Below are 25,648 nucleotides of genomic sequence, written 5' to 3'. Positions count from 1 at the left end.
AGCTGCCTTTTTTCCTCTCTGACTGTTCTTAATCTGGACAAGGGGACAGGACCAAGAGAAGGTGCTGCACTGAACTAGAGCATTAGGGTCTGAATTCTGCACCGAAGGCAGAAATCCCAGAAAGCTGAGCTGACTTTCCGTGGGCATCCCTTTCGGCTGGAGTGGTTTGTGTTTCCAGCCCCGACTGTAAAGCAGATACTTATCTTTGCACCCCAGAATCACCCCATGGCCTGCAGCAAGGGAGCTCTAGGAACGGCACCTGCATCTCTCTCCTCTCAAGTTCACCCAGGACTCAGAGCTCTCCGGACCAAGCAGGAGGCAAAGTAGAATCTTCCCGTACTATTTATTTCTCTCAATGAACAGAATTGAATGTGAGTACACGTTAAAAAAACAAAACAAAAAACCCAAAAACACCACACCAAACATGGGTGGTGAGATTCCACCACGGGGTTATCACAAATACAACGTGGTGGGGGGTGGGGTGGGAAGGGACTCAATGGCCTCTTCCTCTGGGCCTGCCATTCCTCAGCTTTGCATTTATCTTCCAGGGAGCATGGGCATTTCAATAGTGCCTTGAAATGGGCTTGATGCTGAGGAACGTTAAAATAAAATAATGAATCAGATGAAATTGTCACACATAGAGTTTAACCTACAGGGCCACACACACAGGGAGCCGTACCCAAGAAAGAGACAAGGAAAGATTTTATTTAGCACAGAGACATATAAAATCCACCTACCTAGGTAGAGGAACTTCTGGATTACAGCCTAAAATGCAAAATAAAGTAATAATAAGAAAAAATATTCTGTGCATTTGGAAGAGAATAGAAGTTGGCAAAGCGCGGACATACAAATTTATTTCTCAGAGGCAAAATCTACTTCCATTAATGAAAAAAAATGGGCTTCCTGAAGTCAAATACACTCAAATATACAAATATATCCAAAATAGCAGTTTTTGTCAGTACCATTATTCTTAACATTACGTTGACAAATTACAATAATTTGAAAAAGATCTACTTTTCCTTTTAAGATCCCCCTGTATTCCCTTAAAATGTTTGCATTTCTTTTTTCTTCCTCCAGGGAAGATATTGTGAGTACTTCATGAAAAAGATGCTTTTGATGAAATTTATTTTACTTACTTCAGACGTATCACCAACCAAATCCCCAGAAAACAAGTCAATGGGAGAGTCGGATGCTTTGGGGTTGATGAGGAGGGCATCGAATTCCTTGCCCACTTCAAAGTTTCCAATCTCTTTATCCAGCCCCAGGGCTACAGGATGGAATAAATTAGCAGTTAGCACTTGGAGCCATCAGATGAAATGTCCCCGTTTGCAAGGACAGAGACTGCCAACATACCACTAGAAAAAATGTGTATCTTAATGTGAAGCAGCGAAGCTCTCTCATTCTAAGAGATCCTAAAACATTGACACACAGAAAGCAGAACAAGCGTGGGGAAAGCAAAATCTGAGAATGAAAACAGGTCCCCGCATCACCACGATCTGTAATTCAGATGGCGTCCGTCTATTTCAGCTCTATCAGCGCCCTTCACAGTCCAGCTGGCCTATGATTTCCATTCATCCCTCTAAGAAACATGACAATTGACATAATGTCTTTCTTCCTTTTCCCTCCTGTTCTCCCCCGCAACCCTCCAATCTTTTCCTTGCCCTTGTTGTTCTATGAAACAGCCGACAGGATCGCTTTTCATGGCCTCAAATAAATAAGAAATAAATATCCTTTTGCATATGTGCCAATGCAGGCATATCCATCTGAATTTCCTTCGTTCAAATCCTCTGAATGGAGAAAATTCACTTCTGAAAGTAAACAGGTCCTCCTAACTCAAGAGTGCCCATGCTTTAGAAACCAGCCTATTTTTTGGTAACCTCAAAGACTTTCTGGTTGCCGGAGAAGAATGGTTTTCTAAAACAGGCATAGGTCAATACTATCTATTATTGACTTGATCAACAGCGAGAATTCATGTTCCATAAATATCAGATGTCAAGGAAGAACACCTGGCATTTTTATGATTTAGTTTCAGAAGATGGGAGTAGTTGGCCTTCCTAGTCAAGAAAGGTATTAAATCTAAAGCTCCTTAAAGTTTATAATCTGAGTGCACACTGAGCTACCAAAAGGAAGCATGCATAAAAGGAAGGCCAGCTGGAGGGCAGCATTATTTATTTGAATTTTTACATGTGTTGGCTGAATTCTGTCACCATCAAGATATAGTCCGATGTGAAAACACTGGGTCAGGGATCTCTGTTTAGACACTATCTGGTACATTCTGTTGCTCTGTGTGCATATCCAGCAGCCTTTGGGCAACTCCCTCAGCACTGATTAAGAAATCCTACTCATTCTTGGGGCGCCTGCGTAGTGCAGTTGTTAAGCGTCTGCCTTCAGCTCAGGGCGTGATCCCGGCGTTCTGGGATCGAGCCCCACATCAGGCTCCTCCGCTATGAACCTGCTTCTTCCTCTCCCACTCCCCCTGCTGTGTTCCCTCTCTCGCTGGCTGTCTCTATCTCTGTCAAATAAATAAATAAAATCTTAAAAAAAAAAAAAAGAAATCCTACTCATTCTTAAAAGATTGTTTAAAGGGCAACTCTTTCATTCTCAGAAAAGAACAAGATTTTTTAGCTGAAGAATCCTTACAGGAAGACAGGGGTGCAAAAGTAATTAGAAAATGTTAAGGGCAGTTAGGTAACTCCTACAAAATGTGTGGGAAGGACTGTATGTAATAGAAAATCACTGGAAATTCTCTCCTTTACCAGTTACAATCTTTTTGCCTTTGACAAAGAAGCATGACAAAATATAAGTTTTTAATGACTGTACTCAACATAAAATTGTTGTGTGGTTAATGGGTCAGGGAACCAGGTTCATTGACCAGAGTTTGATGGTATATTATCAACTGTCTGAGCTAATTGCTCGAACCTGGAAGGTCAGGCATGTGCTCACCAAAAAAAGACACAATTGCTTTTATGAATTTGTAAATTGGTCTAAATTCAGATATTGCAGAGAGGCCCGGCAGGGCTGGTAAGCAATTCGGATGCACTTCAGGAAATGCAGTTTTGCTGCCTGTGGAGCAGATGTCCCTGTGAAGGGGATTTATGCACATCTTCATCTTGACAGTGAATGGAAAGGCTGTGACAAGCTGGGGAGATGACACAATTTAAACGGCGATCCATTCATCTCATTTCACTCACAGAATCACAGAGACACGAGCTAAGGAGAAGAAATCCCATCACAGTAAGCTCAGTGGCCCAGAAAATAGATTTAAAAGCTACACAGCGAGATAGAAATGATTTGGTAAGCGGCGCATGGCGCTTTGATCTCATGTAAGATCCTGACGAAGCACCTCACAGACAGCCTACAATAAAAAAGGCATTTAAGTACAATCTCTTTGCACCATGAAAATAGATGGTAGGCCAACAGCACAAATAGGGAGGGGTGCAGATGGGGAGTTTAAAAAATGGATGATTTAAAACTTGGAACTTTAGAAAATGAAATCATAAGACTTAGGAAAATGCAAAGAGCATGACCTCTGCTTGTTTTCCTTGAAATGTTCTTTACAGCATTCATCATGGCCCAGAACATTCAAAGAGCCGGAAGGTTTCTCTTCCCAGGATACTCTCACATTCTATCATCCTCCATTTCTAAGACCCAGGGTATCTATCATAAGTCTTTCTCTATAGACCTACATCGGTCTATTCTGATGCTTTTATTTCTCACTAGCTACCCGATGTTTCATGCTCTGTTCACATCATCCATCCAGATTACACTAAAATACGGAAGGGATTGAAGGCAATACAATTACCAATGTCTATTTTTTTTCCTAAAAATATGGCTACAGGTGAGAACTGGAAAAAGCTGATGAACAGTATTTATATATCAACAAACTACACTTTCACATCTTTTTCCTCTTAAAGAGCTTTGGGTAATTAGTATCTTTAAATATAGCAACAAAATGCATAGTTTAAGCTGGGATTTCCAGAGGAAGATCTGGAAGACCCGTGGATGGGTGGGAGCCTGGAAGCTGGCATCAGATGTTCTGGATTCAAATCTCGGCACTCCGTGGCTTGGCAGCTGTGTGTGCCTCCCTCAGGTGCCTCGCTGATAAGGGGAGAATCAGCAGCGGTGGCTATGAGCACGACGTGACAACACAGAAAGCATGATGCGTCGTGTCTCTTACCTGGTAAGAGTTCAGTTAAGTCTTGGCTATTATTTTTACTATTATTATTAATATCATTACTATCATCACTCAGGCCAATAGAGAGCATGTTACTCAACTCAGTGGGATAAAACGGATTATTTTAAAGAACTCACATACATGTGACCATTGCAAATGTCCATCAAAGCAATTAATAGAATTGTGTGTTGAACGTGTCTTCCGCTGAAGACAGGGGACTTGCTGTAGAAAGGATACCTCTACCACATGTCTGAACATTACCCACTAAATTTGGGGGGTGGTATATGAGAACCAACACTGGGGTATGAATATGGGATGCCCGCTGACGCCGCTCTCCAGAGTCTTCATACTGCTCCCGAGGACACGGACGGGCGTGGTCGTACACTGTTCAAGAAAGAAACAAAATGGTCATTACCTTGGCTGCCTCCAAGAGTAGCTAGTCTGAAGACCTCTTTGAGGGTGAGGCTTTTCTCGTTGATCTTATTAATTAAAAGGATGTTGGAAACCATCACTGCTCTTCTGATGGCATCAAGCATGGAAGCCGAGTAACCACCAGCCACATCTACGGTAGATAAAATAAAGCCACATCAGTAACCTCATTTGATAAATGGAATATTAGGTGTATGAGGCTGGTTTTTTGTTTTTAATGACTGATATTCAGTCTGCGATATACATCCAAGAAAGATCTTATCTAGACACAGAATAGACAGAGACTAACAGTTGAAAGAATTCAAAACCTGTAATTAGAACCAAATGTGTATCCGATGTATTCATTTCCTAGGGTTGCTACAATGAATTACCACACATGAGGCGGCTTCAAATAGTAGAAATACATTCTTTCACAGTTTGGAAGGACAGAAGTGTTCAATCACAGTGTTGGCAAGGCCCCAATCCCTACAAAGGTTCTAGGGAAGAATCTTTCCTTGCTGCTTCCAGTTTCTGGTGGCTCCCGTGGTTCCTTGGCTCACGCCAGGATAGCTACAGTATCTGCTTCTGCCTTCAAATGGCCTTCCTCCCTCTGTCTTTACGAGCCGTTCACTTTCTGTCTTATAAGGACATTCATCATTGGATTTAGGGCCTACCCTAATTCAGAATGACTGCATCTTGAGATCTTTCCCTTAATTATATCTGCAAAGGCCTTTATTCCAAATAAGGTCACATTTACATTGTTCAGTAGACATCTTTGGGGGTTGGGGGGTGAGGAGGGGAGCGCACAGTTCAATCCAGCGCAAGGCCCAAATGGCTACTAAAGAGAAGAAACTCTTATCTCTGAATATTCCCTGAACTCTCACAGAAATATGCCTGCATAGTTATGAAGATAATTTGGATAACATGAGATTTAAAACAAGCTCACAGTTCTATGTCCTAAAAACTCATCCTAGCTCTGTTCTAATCCAGATGAGGACTTTGGGAATTACAAGCTACTCTTTATGATAATTTTTCAGGGAGAGTGTTTAGAATGAACTGTGTTTATATCTGTTGTTGTTGTTTATTGACTTTATTTTCTGAGAGCAGTTTAAGGTTCACAGCCTGATAACTTTTTTAAGGTATTACTTTTAACACTGTACATATGCTCTCTTAAGATACATTTATGATTTTTGCTTTCATTTTTTAAACTCTTTTACAACTTTTTAAATCTTATTTCTATTTTAACTGACTTAGCCTTCCCTGATATGCTGTTGTCCCATCACTTCCCTAGACCTTGGCCCATTGTTGTGTCTCATAACTCATTGAATGCTGTAAATTTTCAAGTAATTTTTCCCAAGAGTTCATGGGGAGAATGTTTTCCAAAACTTCATACATTGGAGAATTTTGTTGCCTTCGCACATGAGGGAGAATCTCGTCCAATATAATATTGAGTAACAACCATATGGCTCCAAACTCTTTCTTGTTCTTGCTATTTTTCATGCCAGCAAAAACACCCAAAACCAAACTGGTTTTTAATTGTTTTATTGATAACTGACTTTTTTCCCTGCCTCAATATTTTAGGACTTTTTTTTTCTTTTTCTTTGTAATTCCAATACCTTGCCAATCAGTTATGATTTAGCCTAGAACAGGGTAAGTTCTTTGAATATAATACACAGTTCTTTCTTAAGCTCAGAAAAGATTTATCCTTCAAAACCTCTATTCCATTTATTCTGGATCCTGGGTTGGGAAAACCCCGTGTTGGTGTTATTCTTTCTATGTTCCATGTGGACCATCCTCAAATACCCCCTTTGATCTTTGAACAACTTTGTTTTCCACATCACCAATTTAATAGTGCTACCAATAGTGCTACTTTCATAGTTTCCTACATGGCTTGTTATTTTTAAATTGAAATATAATTAAGATAACATAAAATGCACAGGACTCAGGTGTCCAGTTTGATGAATGCTAACAATTGTACATAGCCATTTAACTACCTTTCAGAAAGACAAGATATTAGACATTTCCTTCACTCCAGCAAACTCTCTCACGGCCCTTTCTAGTCAATTCCCCTCCCTGCCCCATCCCCAACCCTTGGCAACCACTTTCTGCTTTCTTTTTTTTTTTTTTTAAAGATTTTATTTATTTATTTGACAGAGATAGAGATAGCCAGCGAGAGAGGGAACACAAGCAGGGGGAGTGGGAGAGGAAGAAGCAGGCTCATAGCGGAAGAGCCTGATGTGGGGCTCGATCCCATAACGCCGGGATCACGCCCTGAGCCGAAGGCAGACGCTTAACCGCTGTGCTACCCAGGCGCCCCCACTTTCTGCTTTCTATCAACATAATGTTAGCTCTATTGGTCCCTAGGTTTCATGCATATGGAGACATACAGCATGTGCTCTTTTGTGCCTGGCTTTTTTCGCTTAACACAATATTTTTAGATTTACCTTTGTTTCACACAGATCAGTGGTTTCTACTTTCTTGAATGCCGAGTGGCACTCCACTCTATGAATTTGCCACAGTTTGCACATCCATTCCCCTGTCTGCAGGATTTTGGATTGTTTCTAGTTTGGGGCTATTATAAATACAGCTGATATAAACATTCATGTACAACTTTCTGCAAACATATGTGCTCACTTCTCTGGGGTAAATATCCCAAAACGGAATTATGGGTCATATGCAGATGAATCTTTAACTTTATGAGAAACAGCCAAACAGTTTTCCAAAGTGGTTATAAAATTTACCCTCCCTCCAATCATGTAGGATTGTCTATATGCTTCTCACTCTTTTTTTCCCCGTTTACTTTTTTTTTTTAAGATTTTATTTATTTATTTGACAGAGATAGAGACAGCCAGCGAGAGAGGGAACACAAGCAGGGAGAGTGGGAGAGGAAGAAGCAGGCTCCCAGCAGAGGAGCCTGATGTGGGGCTCGATCCCAGGACTCCGGGATCACGCCCTGAGCTGAAGGCAGACGCCTAACGACTGCGCCACCCAGGTGCCCCTTTTTCCCCGTTTACTTCTTTCATTTAAAAAATTTCCTTTTCCATCACAACTTGTGGTCTTTTCATAGTACTATGTCTTCTTGTACTCAAAGGATGATGGCAATTTTCTAAGATTTTCTTCGACATCCTGAAGTAGATCATTTTCAGAGATAAGCTCATCTTCTCGTTGGGTTTTTGTTTTGTTTTTTTGTTTTGTTTTGTTTTGTTTTGTTTTGAGAGAGTGTGTGAACATGCGTGTGAATGGGGAGGGGGAGAGAGGGAAAGAGAGAATCTTAAGCAGCCTCCAAATCCAGTGTGGAGCCTGACGTGGGGCTCGATCTCAGGACCCTGAAATGATGACCTGAGTTGAAATCAAGAGTTGGACGCTTAACTGACTGAGTCACCCAGGTGCCCCTTATTCTTTTTGATATGACTTTGTCTTATTTTGCAATATTTTTGCTAAACTTTATGTGGGTTTCTCCTAATAGTTGAGAAAGTCCAGATCTGCCTCACGTGTTAGAGACAGGGTGAACAAACCGTTTTTGGACCTGCTCTCTGCCCATAGTATAAGGTTAAATGATCTTCTGAAGCCTACAGGGGACATGCAGGTTGATATATAAAGGTCATGTTTCAGGAAGACTGGAGCATAGTGGGGCTATTGCAACAGAGACTATGTAAAATGCGACAGCATTCTCTCAATTCATAAGGGGATACATCATATATCATCAAACCTGTGGTCCATACACCAACGTTGCTCTTTCCCTTTAAACCAGTCTTTATCGACTAGTGCAAAGTGCCAAGTATGTGCTAACAATTTTGCATGCATTTTTTTTCTCATTTAAGTCTCAAAACAAGCTTGTAAGAGAGACATAGTTATAACTGTTGTTATTTTTACAGAAATTAGGGAAATGAAGTCTTAGGAAATTAAGGAAGTTTGTTCAAAGTCTTACAGCTAGTAAGTGACAAAGCTTTACCTAAACATTTTATCCATCACTCTCCAACCCAAAGTCAAGAACTGGAAGTTATATGATGAACTTAAATCATGGAGACCAACTCCTAGAAAGCTGGAAAGCAATACCTACCTGATTTTTGGCTGTCTATAAAATTTTTCATTAATGGACTAGTGTGTAAAAAATTCTTAGCCATGTTTTTTCTTATTAAAGCTTTTCTGTGAAAGTAAAATAACCACCTTAACACCTATGACTATATCCAAGTATTACCACACTCTCAACGACTGAAGCTTTAAATAAGAATTCTTTTGACTCATATAAAATTGGGGAGAACATTTAATCTAGCATACCTCTTTAAAAATATTAATAATTCATTTTGTTTTATTGTATATCTTACCAATAATGCTGGTATAAAATTAACAGACGTGAGTGATTGCGGAAAACGATGACAACCATCTTTGTCAATACACGGACACCCAATGCTCTTAAGTATCAGGAAGACAAATGCATCAAGAATGGAAACGAAATCCCTGCACCCCATGCCCATTTAAAAAAATTTTTTTAGTTTATTCACCCACAGTAATAAAAGGTTCACAGAAGATGTGCCTAGACCTTTGGGCCTGTCCCATACTTTTAAAGTGAGCAGCACTGCACACACTCAGGAAAAACAATGAAAATGTCCAATGGGGAAAAAAAAATCACTAATTCATCAGCCACCTAGAATGTCCTTCAACCCAGCAAACAGACTGCCTGTGGGAATTGGAATCTCATTTTGTTAAACACTGCTCAAAAGCAAAGCAAGTTCTTAATATGGCTCAAAGTTCTCAATGCTGGCATGGACTGAATCTCTGCTCCCTATGGCAAGGTCAAATAATTTTCTTATGAGACAATGTTTGTGATGACACAGTTATTGAAAACTAAAACCATACAAATCCAAACCATCAAAACCTAGCCAGAAGGACCGAACAAAAGGGGAAGAAAAATCAAGGAGTTTAAAAACAACAACAAACCAAAAAACAACAAACCTCTACAGCACCTTAGAAGGACTTACCCTTTATCACCAACCTCTGAGCATTAGGTGAGGATAATGGCCCTCAGGAGGTTAGCGTCATCAAAACGTCTCCCTTTGTAGACGTTTTCTTACTGCTGCCAACCCACCCCTTTATTAGCTCAAGACAGTACTACCAGATAAGAAAACTAATTTTTAAAACTGTTACCAGAAAATTAGTCACATCATAAAGTTATGCACTTACTTGACCACTTTGCCCATGTCCAAATAGCGAACTACTGACCTGTACCCAGCCCTATCTTCACGTCATGTTTCAGGACTTCTAGCACATTGAGAAAGCCGCTGCTGAGCCTGTGGAGAGAGGAGACAATCAGGACGAGGAGATCATGTGTTGTCAACAAAAAAAGGACACCAACAATAATGATGGTGATTTCTCTAAAATTGTGTTTCCTGTCCTAACAGCTCTCATGTTGACACAAACACATTAGCCAAATCAGATCATCTGAGTCCCGGAGCAAAAAAACGATCATAAAGGAGCTTTACTCATTGGGTTGATGGTGATTTCTCTAAAATTGTGTTTCCTGTCCTAACAGCTCTCATGTTGACACAAACACATTAGCCAAATCAGATCATCTGAGTCCCGGAGCAAAAAAACGATCATAAAGGAGCTTTACTCATTGGGTTGAGGTTAATCTCAGGAGGGTACAACGCAGCAAGAAACAGAAGGAAAATGGGATCATTTGTAAGGAAAAATGAATGAAGAAGTTCAATCTTGCAGTTTGTTCAAACGTCTATTGGTCTTCAGCATTTTGTTTTAACCAACACATCCTTTTATGTTCAGAAGTAGAAATTATAAAGCATTGTCTTTCCTATCTTTCTGGGATACTTTGTTACCCTGAATGAGTAGTGACTTGCAAAATCAAAGAAGGAGGGTACTTCTGGGAAAGGGGGTGCAGGGTGATGAGTCAGGGTCTGAGAGTTCACAGGCTGCTGCTGAGGACCACAGCAGCTAGGAGAGAAGGTTCCAGGCTGAATTCTGGACATTATGACCCTGAGCTTATTAGATGTGCCACCCTTCTATAGAAACAAAGGAAAACTAAAGTGTTCCTTAGAAGTCTGAGAAGATGCAAATGTCACAGGGGTCTCCTTGAAGATACATGTAACCATCACTGTCAAATCCCCAATGCACGTGCAATAAATCTTTCAAAGTTGTTGGAGAAAGAACAGCAGTGACCATCTAAACAGAAATGTATCCATAAAGAAATTTAACTTCCAACCTCAATTTGTAAATCTAAATTTAAAAATTTAGATTTTACCCCACAGGATGTTAAATCCTTTCCCCATCTGGTCACTAGACCATAGTTATGGTCACTAGCCATACATATAGCCAAGATTCCCTGTCATGTGTGACTACTTTATATCTGAAAACCAGAAGGCTCTGGAACCTCTCAAAATGCACCAGAAATATAGCTCTGTGGCTCTCATGCCTTTCCTATACTGTCTCTGACAGGTATCGTTTTTTGCTCGCCAACTCCCTAGGCTTCCAACTGCCAACACCTCCAGCTCTAGCTCGGGGCTCTTTCCCCATCACAGAGCCTGCTCTGCCCTTGTGTGGGGAAGGCCAGGAGTTCACCTCACCCAGCAGCCCTCCACAAATAACTGATAGGTGTGTGGGAATAACTATCCTCGCTTCCTCACCCCTTGGGCAGAATGACTTTGAGGTCTGTTTTGTACATTGGTTCCCTGAGTTTTCTGGAAGAATTAAACTCCAGGAGTCCACAGTGGTAACTTTCTTGATGATGTGCTCTTACTGACTTCCTTCCCTTCTCTGTCTTACCAACCAACCTCCTGAGATCACCTCCAAATAAACTACTTGTACATGAATTGTCTCATGGTCTGTTTCTGCAAGAACTCAAAACAAGAGAGGATACAAAGTAACCCTCGAAAAACCAGAAATTTAGCAGAAGCGAAATAAATTGGCTGAATGAATATATGAACGATCCATTTAAACCTGCCCCTAAGTGGGAGGAGCTCTATTCTGGATCAACTAGCACCAGAAATGAGATCCTTTCTGTATCGAATCCTAGAGCATGGATTCTAACCCAGCATCCAGGAATCAGTATCATGGGATCTATGAATTCCCTGAAATTAGATGTAACGTTTCTGTGTCCGCGACCTTTTTCCTGAAAATACAGGCCATAATTTTCATCCTACTCATTACGGATCTACGACCTTTCAAAGGGTTAAAAACTAACTATAAATAAAGCTTTGCATTCTGGGGAATTACAACAGGACACAGCCCTCCTACGTGAACTGGCACCCTGTGGGATCCAGCAGCATGATACACACTGTTGGATGTTGGCTTATGGCCACACTACACCTTCCCCTGACCGCAGACCGTGCAAAGTCAGTACCCTCTCCCCGGAACGCCTGGCTGGCATGTGCGTTCTTGCGGTCCTTAGCGCAAACCCCGAAATGGTTTAGGTTTTGAACTCTTTCTGTTATACTTCCTATTGTCCCATTTTGTGCAAAGTTTCAGAAATTTTAAGAGATGCTGTGTTCTTCAAATGCACACTCTGCCAAAAGTATCCTCTTTTGAGTGCTCTTTCTCCCCACTGAGGCACAGGTAAGCCTCCATGTGTCTATCTGGCTCCTGTCCCAATCAAACGGAAAGCTCGAAGAGGGACAGGACACTGGAGGCACGACTGAGAAAACAAAGGTATTTGGGCTGCTAATTCGCAACCCAAATGCTCATCACCTAACAACCGATTATTGCCTACTCACGATAAGTTAGAATTGGGGCAATGTGAGATCGCTGCTCCTCGCTCCTTGAACACCTGGAGTTCCTCTGCAGAAAGGTAGCAGCCATGCGCCATCACTGTCTGGAGAGAAGAGTATCCTGTGTGGAGTTTACCACTTAAAAATGTTTCCGAGAGGGGCACCTGGGTGACTCAGTCAGTTAAGCGCCTGCTTTTGGTTCAGGTCATGATCCCAGGGTCTTGGGATCCAGCCCCGCATCGGGTTCCCTGCTCAGCGGGGAGTCTGCTCCTTTCTCTCTTTCTCCCCCTCTGCCCCTCCCCACCGTTCGCTCTCTCTCAAATAAATAAAATCTTTAAAAAAATGTTCCCATTAGTCTTCACTCAGTGCAAGATGTTACAGGTACAGACAGAAGCTGTGACGTCATGAGCCTCTTCACAAGAGCCTTTACGACGACGGGCATGTATAGAATCCTGTGTACAAGTTACCCCTCAAAAAGGCCGGTAAAAACATTGAATTACAATGTTGGCCAATACGTGGATCTTACTTTTTTTCTTCTTTTTTTTATCTATGAAATAACAAGGGTCCAGGTGATCTGCAGGGTAGGCTATCGGCCCAGCTCAAAGATACGACGCAGCCTTCATCTTCATTTTAGAAAACAGCCAAGTTACTTTATTTTCTAATTCCACATGGTGAGCAACGGGTGGGGTGTGCTTGTTCCTATCTTAATCAGAACTTTCTAGAAGTAAGCTTTCCTTTGTCAGCACATGGAAGCTGTGGGCGTAATCCTGGGAAGAGTTGTTCTGTATTTCTGCTCCTAACTAAATACGGGCACCGATGCTTTTGATACCTAAAACCAAATAATCCTTATTTATCTATTTTTTAAGTCTTAGTTAAATTGGAGTATAGTTGACACAACCAAATAAACTGTTCAATCACCTATATTTACATTTTCACAAAAATTAGGAAATATAATATTTTATATGCATTAATTTGGAAGATAAAATTGATCCAAGAAGGCAGGCACTGCCCACATACCACACTTCTCTGTTGAGTCCTGATCATATTTGTGGGTTTTCCTGAATAGGATTTAAGTCTTTCTTGTGGTATACATACAATGTAATATCACTCGGCGATAACAAAAGATGAGATCATGCCATTTGCAACAACGTGGATAGACCTCGAGGTTATGCTAAGTTATTATGCTAAGTGAAATAAGTCAGACAGAGAAAGACAAATACCATATGATTTCACTCATGTGGAATCTAAAACAAAGAAAAATTAATAAGCAAACAAACAGAAGCAGAAGCAGACCTGTAAACACAGAAAACAAACATGGTTGCCAGAGGGAAGGTGTGGGGGGATGGGCAAAACGACAGAAGGGGAGTGGGAGACATAGGCTTCCAGTTATGGAATGAATAAGTCATGGAAATAAAGGCACAGCCTAGGAAACAGTCCATAGTAATAGGTTGTATGGTGACAGATGGTAGCCACACTTGTGAGCATAGCATAACATAGGAAAGTTGAATCACTATGTTGTGTACCTGAAACCAATGTAACATTGTGTGTCAGCTGTACTCACATGAAAAAAATTAAAATTAAAAAAAAAAAGGCTTCACTCTTTCAAAATTCTTTTTCCTTCAGTTCAAAACCTGTTTCCAGACAGCTTTCTCCTTTGGGAGGCACAGTTCAGTGACCAAAGAATTATTAATAAAATAACATTTTCCCAAACTCTGTGCAAATAAAATTAACACGCAAATAGCAGGTTGATTTATTAATCACATGGAAATATATGTAGAGAAGGCTGAAAATTATGGCGTAGCATTTACAAGATCTATGTAGAGTATTAACCTTTCAGATTAGTCATATTCAGCCCTCTGTTCATGGCCCCGAAGAATTTATTTGGTGCAGTAGGTTCAACTCTCCGTGCCGTTTGTACAATTCATTGAAGGCCAAGGCCAAGGGGTATACTGTTGTAACGAAGTGTCTCGTCACTATATTAATTATAATTAATGTGAAATTATTTAATTATGAAAGTATTACTCATTTTTTTAAAAGCAATCCCACATTAAAAATAAAGAGTAAAAAGTCCTCTGTTTTCTCCCTCAGGAGGATCACACTCAGTGTTTGTATCCTGATAATCACTTTTTTAAGAGACAGAGAGAGAAAGGGTGCCTAAGTGGGGAGGGGCAGAGGGACAAGGAGAGAGAGAATTCCAAGCAGGCTCCATGCTCAGCACGGAGCCCGATGGCGGGGCTTGATCCCAAGAGCCCGAGACCCTGACCTGAGCCCAAATCAAGAGTCAGATGCTTGACCAACGGAGCCACCCAGGTGCCCCTCCAGATAATTTTTTCTAAGTGAGCATGCTCCCACCCATACATCAAACAATACCCTTTAAATAGTCTTCCTCGTAAGTCTGTATACATCATTCTTGTGAATGTTGGATAAAATTTTAATTATGGATGTTCTATAATCTAACCAATCACCCACTGATAGACATTTCCGAACTTTCACATTAATTACATTCCTATTCATATTCCTTACAGAACGTCTCCTTAGAAGTGCATCTGGTAACTCAAGGGAATGCGCATTTACATTCTAATGGATACTGACAAAATGTGCTTGCACCAAATGACATCCCCACCCTCAAAGAAGCCTGGAGCTTTATTTACTGGGATGAAACTGCAGGCCGATCTCTAACTATACACCCACGCATGCACATCCTCTGAGCTCTACTCTAGTCTGGGAAATGCACTCATGATGGAGAAGTCTGAAGATTACCATTGAGATTTTATTTTATTATTTCAATTTTTTCCCCTCTGCCCCCTAATTACTGAGATTTTTAGAAGTAGATAAATATGCCCTAGTTGACACAGATTATGTCACGATATGCAATGTACCTTATCTGTCAGAAGATTGTTTCTATCATACACATCTGTGTAGTTTTTATAATCAGGAAATAAGTTCCTCACAGCTTCAACTTCATTGACAGTTTCACTTACATGGCTCTACAAGAAAAGAAATAATATTTTCAATTTTCTAATGTGAAATACCATTAGAAATTATACTTCCTACCCCAAAACGATAAGGATGGCTTCTACTTGCCTATGTAAGACAACAAAGATGTTACATGTGTTTTATTGAAAACAATTATACATATTATATACAATATCACATCGATATGAAATTGAAACTATGAATGTGAACATGATAATTACAAGAATATGTAAGGTTCTAGCCCTAACCTTAACTCATGTTATATTCTTTCTGTAGCAAGTATGAATAAAAATAAAAAGTACTTGAAGAGAATCAAGAACCTAGCTATTTGTGGCAACTTGCCTCTTCTGGTAATGGCCATTTAAGAAAAGAGTTTCGTGGCCGTAAAAGGGCAGACAGCATGGTTCACTCATAAGAAAGCTGGAATCTGAACAAGGACAGCTGAATGTTAGCCCAAGTTCTGAGTCCAGCTGTGTGTCTCAGGGTGAGTCAGTTCCTTCCTTTGGGTCTCCATAGTCTCATCTCTCAAATACAAGGGTTGGACTGAATGAGTGATTTTCTAAACTCTTTCAGCTTTGAGTATGTTATTCATATAAAAATTCATAGAAACCCAATATGTAAAAGGCATAAACAAGTTGCCTCTCAGGAAGCAGGACTGGGACTCTAGAGCCCTGTTCCCGTTCTGTCCCCTTCGTCAGCTTCCAGAGTTCTTCTACAGAAAACAGTTTGAAAATAACTGAGCTAGACAATCCTACCATCGCCAAAAAAAGGAGCCCATAAAAATCCACATCCAATCAAAACAAATGAGTCGTGGCCCCCACGCCAGTCTTTCTCCAGGGCACCATAAACCCTGAGAGGGCAGAAAGTACTTTTGAGACACAACACTTATGTGTAACCACCCCACCCCCTTGCCTAAAACAAAATCCTTCCAGACCAACTGGTGATGAGTACATATTATGGGAAAAAACTCATGAGCAAGTTGCCACTTCCAAGAATGGCAATGCCATTCCCCCCTCTCCATGAGGGAGAGTGTGAGCCAAAGAAATAAGAGAAAAAATTGCAATGTTCTAAAAATAGAGTGTTCCACCTAGGGGGTGAGCTCTATCCTGGCCTCAAGGAAATCTAGAGCACTGAAGAAATGCACGGGCATCTGAAGAGAAAAAAGGATAACCAGATGATTCTTTTCACTTTGATAAATTTGAGTAAATGCTAAAATGCACACGCACATGTGCATACATCCCCAGCAAGGAGATACTTGATTTTGTTTTGTGTTCATGGAGTTCAGGACACACTACCTCCAGATATGGCATTGTGGCATATTGCGTATTTTAAGCTGAAGGAAAATAGCTGAAGGTCATTCTGACCTTCTTCCCTGAAACAGATCATAAAGCTTTTATGTTGAGGAGTGCCCACTGTTGGAAGAAAGGAGTATCCTTATCTCTGAAGACAAAGGGATGTCCAAAAGAATCCAAAACGAATTATTATATTCCTCCGTGACTGTGCACTTGTCACCAAACGTAGCCTAGAAATGCTCCTATCTCTTTCTTTGGGTCTTCATTTCCTTATGAGGGCTCCTGTATCATGTAAAACTTATATTAAACGCATTTGAATGCTTTTCTCCTATTAATCTTTGTCAATTTAGTTTTCGGACCTAACCAGGGACTCTAAGAAAGGTCTGGGAAAACTTTTTCTTTCCCTACAGTTGTGTGAGATTGAATAAAAAACACAAATATCACAGTCCCCCCAAAAGGGGGAGGGGTCGACAAGAATAGTTAATGAGTCCCAACCAAATAAATCTTATTAAACAAAACAAAATACCCTCCACACGATAAAGAATCAGTGTGTTGCCTTTCCCCTAACTTGCCCTTTGTTTTAAGATAGTCAACTCTTAAGAGGGAACATTTTAGTGCAGTCTGTAATGAAGCTTGGGTGGGGGAAGGGGAGCCTGCAACTCCCAATTTTAACCCAGCTGGAAGCTTTAAAAAGTGTTTCATTCCTAAATTCCAACCGTTTCATGACAAAGTAAGATATACTTTTTTGTTCCTGATTTTTAAATTAAGAAACTCAGAACAAAAGGGCTTTTAAATGCATTTTTGTAAGGTAGAAATTAGGTTCTTTTTGCTTTTCAAATAATAGGTGGTTCCTCCAAAAATGAAGGACTAGAACACTGAGAAAAGGCTCAAATAAAAGAGAGAAGTAGGAAAGAAACGAATTAAATTTATCCTACGGAGAACAGGTAACCAGTGTGTTACTGATCTGGCTTGGTTACGTATGATGTCCTTGTCTCTTCAAGCCTGATCAGAGAAGATGGAGGGTAAAGGAACTTCAAGTTTCTTATCTGAGAAATTAAAGAAGTGGATTTAGGTGACGTCTGTAAGAGCCCTTCCTGTCCTCTGATGCTATTTCTCTACGATATCTCTGGAGAAGAACTATAGATGACTGCCAGAATTTAGGGTACTGAAAAGTCTTGCAGGTCTGGAAAGGGACACAAACAGGAGAAAAACACCCACCTGGATATGCAAATTATGGGTCTTCGCCATGTTTCCCAGTTTACCCAACAAAGTTTCAGAGCAGGAAAGGGAAAAACGTGGTGTCACTATGGGCTTCACTCTAGAATACTGGAAATAATAATTAAAAAAAAAAGTTGGTAAGGAAACTATGGATATCATCAATGTGTGGCTTACCCCAACATGCATATCATACAATCTGATATTTTATGTCTTCATTTTGGGGGATAGTCCTCCATTCTAAGAGTGGGTGGAAGTCGTGGATTTCATGGAAACAGCTCCTGGCTGAGGACAACAGAGAGAATATTCTGTAGCACCAAGTTCAATGGAAGAAGATTCCGTCTCAAATGACAGAGAGTCCCAGTCCCACATCCACGTGAAGGCTCAGACCTTGACTGGGAGGCCTTCATGAAGAGAAATGGGAAGCAGAAGGACCTCTAAAGAAGGCTGCTGTGGGGAGACTCGAAGTGAAGTGGTGGCCTATTCCCCATCTACACCTGGGGGAGGAGTGGGGCCACAGCCTCCCTCAGGTCGTTTGGTGGCAGCACTGCCTCTGGTGTCACCCAAAGTGAAGGTTGAGCAGGAGACAAGGGCTCAAAAGAGGGGTGGTGAGCATGAGGACCCACAAAGCTCCACCTAGTTCTCCCAAGATTAGACTGAAAGTAATAGGATTCTCATGGTTTCCAGTTAGACCTCAGAAGGTGGTAAGGGAACGTCTGGCTTGCCAGTCTACGAGACTGCACAATAGAGCTAAGAACCAGCCTGCTGGAGTGGGGAGGAAACAGCACTGCCTCTGTAGGCTCATCAACACCAGGGCGCTGCAAAGTCGAGTGCCCAGCTGAATGCCTGCAGGCCATGTAACATACCACACGTTAGGGACCAAGGCAGCCAATGGCTGGGGCATCATGGTGGACACCACCTGTGCTCCAGACCAGATCAGGGAGTATAAGAAGCCAGAGCCAATGTTGGCGTAGCCAACTTTACGTTACTCCCAATCTGTTCACGTCCATGAAGCCCTCTCCCACCTCCCCAGGGACCAGTCCTGTGTGATTAGAAGGTTCCAGGGAAGAGGAAGGGAAAACCACTGAGAAGACAAAAAAGCCCAACCTCACAGAGCGGTGTTGATAGGCCCACTGTAAAAACAATTGAAGGCTCTGGGAAAATATTTCTGTGTGCATGGAATAAGCCAAATGTACACACACTAATCTTTACCAAACAACTTAATAACAAATCTCACAAATGACACAAAAGCAATCCAAAATCAAGCTGGGAACAAGCTTACTTACGTTCTTTTGGAGCATTCTTGACACAAACCTGAAATAAAGCAACAAATGGGAAGATAGAAAATGTTGGCATTTTTAAATAGATTTTTAAAAAGGGTGAAAACATGATCCTTACATGTCTTAATTTCCATGCAAACATTTCTAATGCCATACATGTTTCACCACCACTAATTAAAGATTAACAAGTAGTAATTACTCTGCTTTCTCATTTGCAGCCAGAGAGATAAGAGTCCAAAATCACAGGGGAATGCAATTTTATCCTCTAACATCAGCTGGGCTGTTCGTGAATATTCCCACAGCACTCAAGCCATTCCACTGGCTTAAGTTCTATTTGGGGGAATGTTGCAGGATCTTATGCTCTGTGGATATTAGAGTCATGGAATCCTAGGCACCTGGAGGCATTTAGAAGCCATAGGGCTCTCTCCTCCTCATTTTCCTTTATAGAGTGAAAGCTATTTTCTCACTCAGTATCATCACTTATTTTCAAAGGCTGAGTCCTTCTGGGCACAGATGTTGGAGTAAGGCTGATGGAATAGTTCAGAGGTGGCTGTGAAATGGAGGGGGGCGGGGAGGAATGGGACCAGATGGGATGGGGGGTGGCAGTCAGGGATGGTGGTATCCATAGGGCCTATGAGACAGCTGTTTGTGCACCAACTGAAAAAATTTACTAGCTAGCTTTCTGCCTTCTGGTGGTCCTTCGTTTCAGAATAAAATGCAGATTAAGGTTTACTATGACCACAAACACACATCCATAGAACAGTTCAGCATGCGGCCAATGATAAAAGCAAGGTGCATGCTTCGCTCTTTCTGTGAGCAGGTGGTGGTTCCTGAGTCACTCTTTTCAGAGGACACATTTAAGGTGAAGGAGGTTTGGAATTGTAGAAAAGTTTGGGCTTCTAAAGCATCAGGATAGGTTAAGTCCTGCGGAAGATTTACATTTAAAGAATGTTCTTCTGGATGCTGAATGTCATACAACGCAATTCCTTGTCTAATCAAATCCTCAAGGGACTATGGAAAAGCCATTAAAGAAATGTAGGTAAAGTACTTCGGGGATCCGTAGATTATCGCAATGTCATCTCAAAAGAACGTAACCAAAGCTCATGATCTCAGGCAAGAGGATAACCCCGCCGCCAAAGGTAATCTGATGTGCAGACGACATACATTTAAAGCAAGTTCAATGTACAGGAGAAGACTCCATCGATGATAAAGGACAGAGAAGTGGTAAATCATTAACTTTTAAAAAGAATCCTTCATTTCACAAAGGTAGTCAGTCTAGGACTCTAACAAGTTCCCAGAGGCTTCAAAATGGTATTGACATGCACCACTTTCTTTAGGACCAGACCACGTGCTTCGAGCAGGGCAAACCCACACAGTGACCTATGTGCCTGGTTCGCAGAGCTTGCCTCTCTCCATCTCTAACTCCATCAGTGCCTCAGAGGGGCCGCCCGCAAGGCCAGTCAAGACGCACGTACCTCTCTGTTTCTTTGACTGATTCTTCAGTGGTTTCCTTGTATTCTGGAACAGTGGCATTCATATCCATGCAGACTTTGCCCACAAATGCCCGCTGCCCAAATTTATCTGTGAGGCACACACGAACAGAATCTGAAGTCATGTGTTTTTCCCCCAAACAGTATATCCCTCCCGAGCCTTTAGAAAACACAGTTCAATTAAAATCATTAGGAAAACACAAGGGAGAATGCAGAAGATCATCTCAGCATTTAAGAACAATAATGACAACAAAACCACACCAAATTCTGTCAGGAGTTCAAGGTCTTCCACTGACTCCTTATTCCTTGGATTACTAACCAAGACAGTGATAATATGTGATTAAGGTCTGAACCTGTATGTGCCCAGTGCCCTCTGTTATGTGTAGGGCTATGAGGAATATACACAATAATGTATACAAAGTGCCTGGCATGTAGGGCTTAGAAAAGATACTGCCATTTTTCTTAACCGTAGCAATGCCAATATTATCATCAGTGGGGAATTTGACTTCGTCCTACGAGCAGCTCTCAGCACTAAGGAACCCGGTCCTCATTAGAGGTCCTAAAGAAATTTTATTTCAGCTAGAACGCTGAAGCTACATGGGGTGATATCGTTTGTACAATGTCTCTGCCTCTGTCACAGGAGTCTTGTGAAAGTCTTTCTGCCTCTCTCTTTTCCCGGTAGTTCAGCGTAACACCTGGCCATTAGATTACTCCTCCGTGAAACTCCCCCTTCATCACATACCTCAGCTGGCTCAAAATCTTTGAGTATCTGATGCATATTCGAACCTCTCCACAGTCTGAACCATCCCATCTGCCCAACCTCCTCTCCCACCCCATCGTGCAATGGACCCTGTCCTCCAGTTCAGCTATTCTGTTCCTTGCTTCCTGTATCCACTACGGATGTCTCTGTCCCCATACCTCTGTCCATGTCATTTCCCTGTTGGGAAGACATTTTCCTCCCCACCATGTGAGGTTCCTGTATGGCCCTGTTTAAAGGCCCCCTCTATGAATTCTTTCCAGATGATCCAAATCTGAGTCTTCTCTGTCTCCTCCAAAAATAGCAATATATATTTTCAGTGCTACCCTTCAAGCCTCTGGCAGAAACCACCTTGGCCAGCCATCAGAAGCATCAGCGCATCAGCCAACGCTATTTACTGAGCATCTGCTACGTTCTGGGTGCTGTGCGAGGGACAAATTTTGGATTACTAATTCAAAGCCAGTCTCAGATCTGCTTACTAGCTGTGTGGTTTGGGCCTGTTATGGCCTCTGAGCATCAGTTTATCCATCTGTAACACGAGGGCCTGATTGCCTACTTCCAAAGGCTATTTGTAACTGGGCTGAGATAATCCGTGGAGAGTGCTTTGTGCAAAGCCAGGCATGAGCACAGCTGCTGTTAATACAGTTATTAATCAAGATATGTGGTTATTAATCAGTTAATCCTGTCTGGTTTCTCAAGGGCAGAGACTATTTTCTATTTCACTGTGTTCTCAGCACCTAGCACAGTGCCTAGGTCTGTAAGTCCAGCCAACAGCCAAGACATGTCTGCGGATTATGATATAATCAACTGTTGCCACAGTGAGAATTAGTAAACTTGTTCCCAAACGTCCTAAGTTAATACACAAAATTCAGACCTGCACACATCATTCTGGAACCCAAACCACAAACAAATAATCAAATTACTTACACAATAAGAAAAAACATTCAAGGGCCATACACAAACACCTAGCTACTTGCAAGAAATGAAGCACTCAAATTCTAGCAATTACAAGGCAGGACTGCCCATATGTATAAGTCATTGCTGGGCATGGTCTGACTGTCTTGGCTTGATGTGCCCATAAATCATGCTTTCATTTCCTCACCTGTAATTTCTGCAAGGAGCAGAGATGAGTCAGTGTGAATTGTTCCAAAGTAACAAGCCGTGGTTGTTCCATTCTTTAGTGTTCTCCTCTAAAAATAAATCACAAAAACCATGAATCGCGTGTGCCCAGAGAAGTCACATGGCAAATAAAGATGAAAATAGAATTCTAGCTTTTAATTTTAAAATGTTTTTTCTTTAAAGGTGTGCCATCTTGCTATGAGATACGGTTAAGGTAAATGGCAAAAGTATTTATATTCCAAAAGTGTGAGCTGGAGAAGAAGCTGGTACTTCTCATTTCCTCGATTTCACACCGTTCCGTGTTGCAGACTTCACAAAACACTAATTAATTCCTTGGTTTTTAGGATTATTTAAGGATATCCAAACTTTATTGCATCAAGAGATAAGTGAGATTTTTCCATCTACAAGAGGGCAAAATTATTCAGCCAGACTTCTAGTTCAACCCAGCCTATTAGTCCCTTGTGTTTATCTCCCTTCTTTTAGCACGTTTCCTCTAAACTAACAGTAAAGCAGTATACAATGTATTAACCCAGAAGAAAGAGACATGAGCAAAGGAAGCATTTCTACATCCTCTTAGAAGACGACAAAAGCCTGGATGAGAACCTGGAGGTGACTCTGCAAGGAGAGAGAGAACCAAGAACTGCTAATAGAGAATTGGCTGACAGTCTGTATACAGATGATTAAACCCTGGCAGGACTCTTCTGCTTGTTGAAATCAGCCATCCACCCCAACCTGATTCTTACAGGAGAGATTTGCTCTTGCAGGAACTTGCAGGAGTATTTGGAGACTAGACACCCAATATGGCAAGGTACAGCAGAGACTGGAAGGAGTTTTAAGTGGATAATCTGGTTGACCCTCTGGGTCCCTGGTCATTTTCCCCAAAATGCCACATATGCAACTCCCGCCACACTTGGCAGGACTGAGGAACTCTTTCCTAGAGAAGATGACCGGTTCTAGAAGACAGATATCCTCACAATGGCATCTGGGGCCCACAGTTGAAAGGGCTGTTCACTGCTTTCACTGTTTATCCTACAACGAAGTTCACTGGTCAACAAGTGCTACCCCCATCCAGACTTCCAATCAGCATCTGAGAGCAACACATTTAAATATGAAATGTATGTTCAAGGTTCAACAGACATTGGAGGAAAGTCAGTATAAAAAAGAGGAGAAGGAGGAAAAAAAGAATCTGGAGGAAAAAATCTCAGAGGAAAGAGGCAATCTATTGGACCAGAAGGAAGCTTGATTAAAAAAAAAAAATCTATGGGAGAGCTTGGGTGGCTCAGTTGGGTAAGCATCCGACTCTTGATTTCAGCTCAGGTCATGATCTCAGGGTCATGAGATGGAGCCCCGGAGTTGGGCTGCATACACTAAGCAGGGTAAAGTGAGACTCAAAATTAAAACAGAAGTGTAATCTAACGTTTTCTAAATTCTCAAAATTTTACACACCTTTCTAAAAATTTTGGCTTGAAGATGAACTCAAAATGGGAAGTGCCGGCTCTTTAGCAAGAAGGACAATGGAAGTGCCACACAGACACTAAGTCCTTCCTCTGATTGGGGGGGGGGGGGGCTTTCACTAAATGAGAAATTGCACTTTCAAGTTGGACTGGAACGAACTAGAAACTTCAAGAATCTGCCCAAATTATAGTTAAGGAACAGGGAGAAACCACAGAGGGAAAAAAAGGAAAAAGAAGGAGGGAGGGGAGAAAGGAAAGAATCCCCAAGCTACTCTTACTGGTTCCCACTGAGTTCAGCCCATTTAACAAACCAGCTACATGTGTGCCACTTATGTAACTGAAAGAGATGAGTTTGGCTTTAAAACTGTACTGAAAAGGCCATCTAAAATACAGCCGCTTCCCCTCCTCATTTGTTCTATATTCGGGCATCCTGGACCCAATGCCACCCTGGTTTCTCAGAAGCTTTCAAGAGAGCTCTTCCATTAGTGACGAGTTTGTATTTTTCCCATTTATAAGGATCTATCAAAAACAACATCAGACTGCGGGTTGTGTTTCTCAATCTTTCCTCAGCCCTCAATTCTTGACAAGAAGGGTTTGGAGACCAAGCTTTTTGAGCTCAAAATAGATGCCGAACATAGGATGACTACAAACTTCAAGATAGTAGCAATGGCTTTTTAACAGGTTAGATGATTTGCATTTCCACTGGGCTGAAATAGGGAGGAAAGAGTGGCCTGTTCCCTCTCGATTCACCTTGTACTTTAATGATTTGATATGTCTTTGGCATTAGTTGGATTCACCAGTTGAAGCTTTGACAACCCCATAAAGTAAGCATATTCATTCTATTACCCAGAATATTTGCAACTAATTTATCTTGGTACATTTACCAGGGATCTCACTCTCCAATCCCTTGACTGCAAGCTATATAATATATAGATTCCTGAATCCTCTTGTCTTTTTAGTTCATTCCAGGCCAATTTGAAACTGTAATCTCCCACCCAGTTTGCCATATTTAAAGGCGGATAATCCAGGCTTGCTTTACTGGGATTTTTTTTTTTTCTAAGTAATCTCAGGAGATGTTTGCTAATATATACTTTAAATAATTTGCAGATTAAATGATCACTGTCATCTCTGGTGCAAAACTCTGGGGTCTTGATTTGACCATTTGCTGATTTAGGACTGTTTTCTGAGGGAGAAAATAAAACAAACAAAAATGACTTGGATCTCTCCATACGTACTGGTTTGTTTGTTTTTAAGATTTTATTTTATTTATTTGACAGAGAGAGAGACAGCCAGCGAGAGAGGGAACACAAGCAGGGGGAGTGGGAGAGGAAGAAGCAGGCTCCCAGCAGAGCAGGGAGCCTGATGCGGGGCTCGATCCCAGGACCCTGGGATCATGACCTGAGCCAACGGCAGACGCTTAACGACTGAGCTACTAGGCGCCCCTCCATTCGTACTGTTTTAGCATCTGTCTGCACTGCCGTGCGCAGTCTTCAGCCTAGTGACAGTTAACAAATCTCAGCTTCTACAGATTTCAACCATATCATTAGCTCATCTAACTGTTGGGGTGTGCAGGCCTGCCCGCTCATAATCAGACACACAGGACATATGCAATGCAAATAGCTGCCGAGGATAAAATCTATTTTGTACCCACTGACATCAAATCCTTAACTCTCTGATACAAGAGATAGTATTTATGGAGTACTGCCTGAAGGATATATGGTTCTAGATACTCTAAATGTCTAAACATAAAACAGTGATATATGTGGGG

At 41.5% G+C, this 25,648-nt stretch overlaps 1 protein-coding gene across 1 annotated transcript in view; it reads right to left on the bottom strand.

Moving 5' to 3' along the window:
* Positions 1-25,648, bottom strand: part of GDA (guanine deaminase) — a 69,226-nt gene that overhangs the window by 4,230 nt on the left and 39,348 nt on the right. Inside the window, exons 4-13 of the mRNA XM_045772408.2 lie at positions 22,410-22,497; positions 20,536-20,641; positions 19,067-19,094; positions 17,784-17,891; positions 15,177-15,284; positions 12,304-12,401; positions 9,803-9,870; positions 4,590-4,736; positions 1,137-1,267; positions 738-765 (exon numbers count right to left, since the gene is read on the bottom strand). Of these exons, the coding sequence (XP_045628364.1) occupies positions 738-765; positions 1,137-1,267; positions 4,590-4,736; positions 9,803-9,870; positions 12,304-12,401; positions 15,177-15,284; positions 17,784-17,891; positions 19,067-19,094; positions 20,536-20,641; positions 22,410-22,497 (910 nt within the window). The remainder of the gene's footprint in view (positions 1-737; positions 766-1,136; positions 1,268-4,589; positions 4,737-9,802; positions 9,871-12,303; positions 12,402-15,176; positions 15,285-17,783; positions 17,892-19,066; positions 19,095-20,535; positions 20,642-22,409; positions 22,498-25,648) is intronic.

Source organism: Ursus americanus, chromosome 34 (genome assembly GCF_024610735.1).
Source record: "Ursus americanus isolate L20-20 chromosome 34, mUrsAme1.1.p, whole genome shotgun sequence".
NCBI classification, from domain to species: Eukaryota; Metazoa; Chordata; class Mammalia; order Carnivora; family Ursidae; genus Ursus; species Ursus americanus.
Note: the sequence above shows the minus strand (reverse complement) of the source record. Positions and strands in the feature narration are given on the sequence as shown.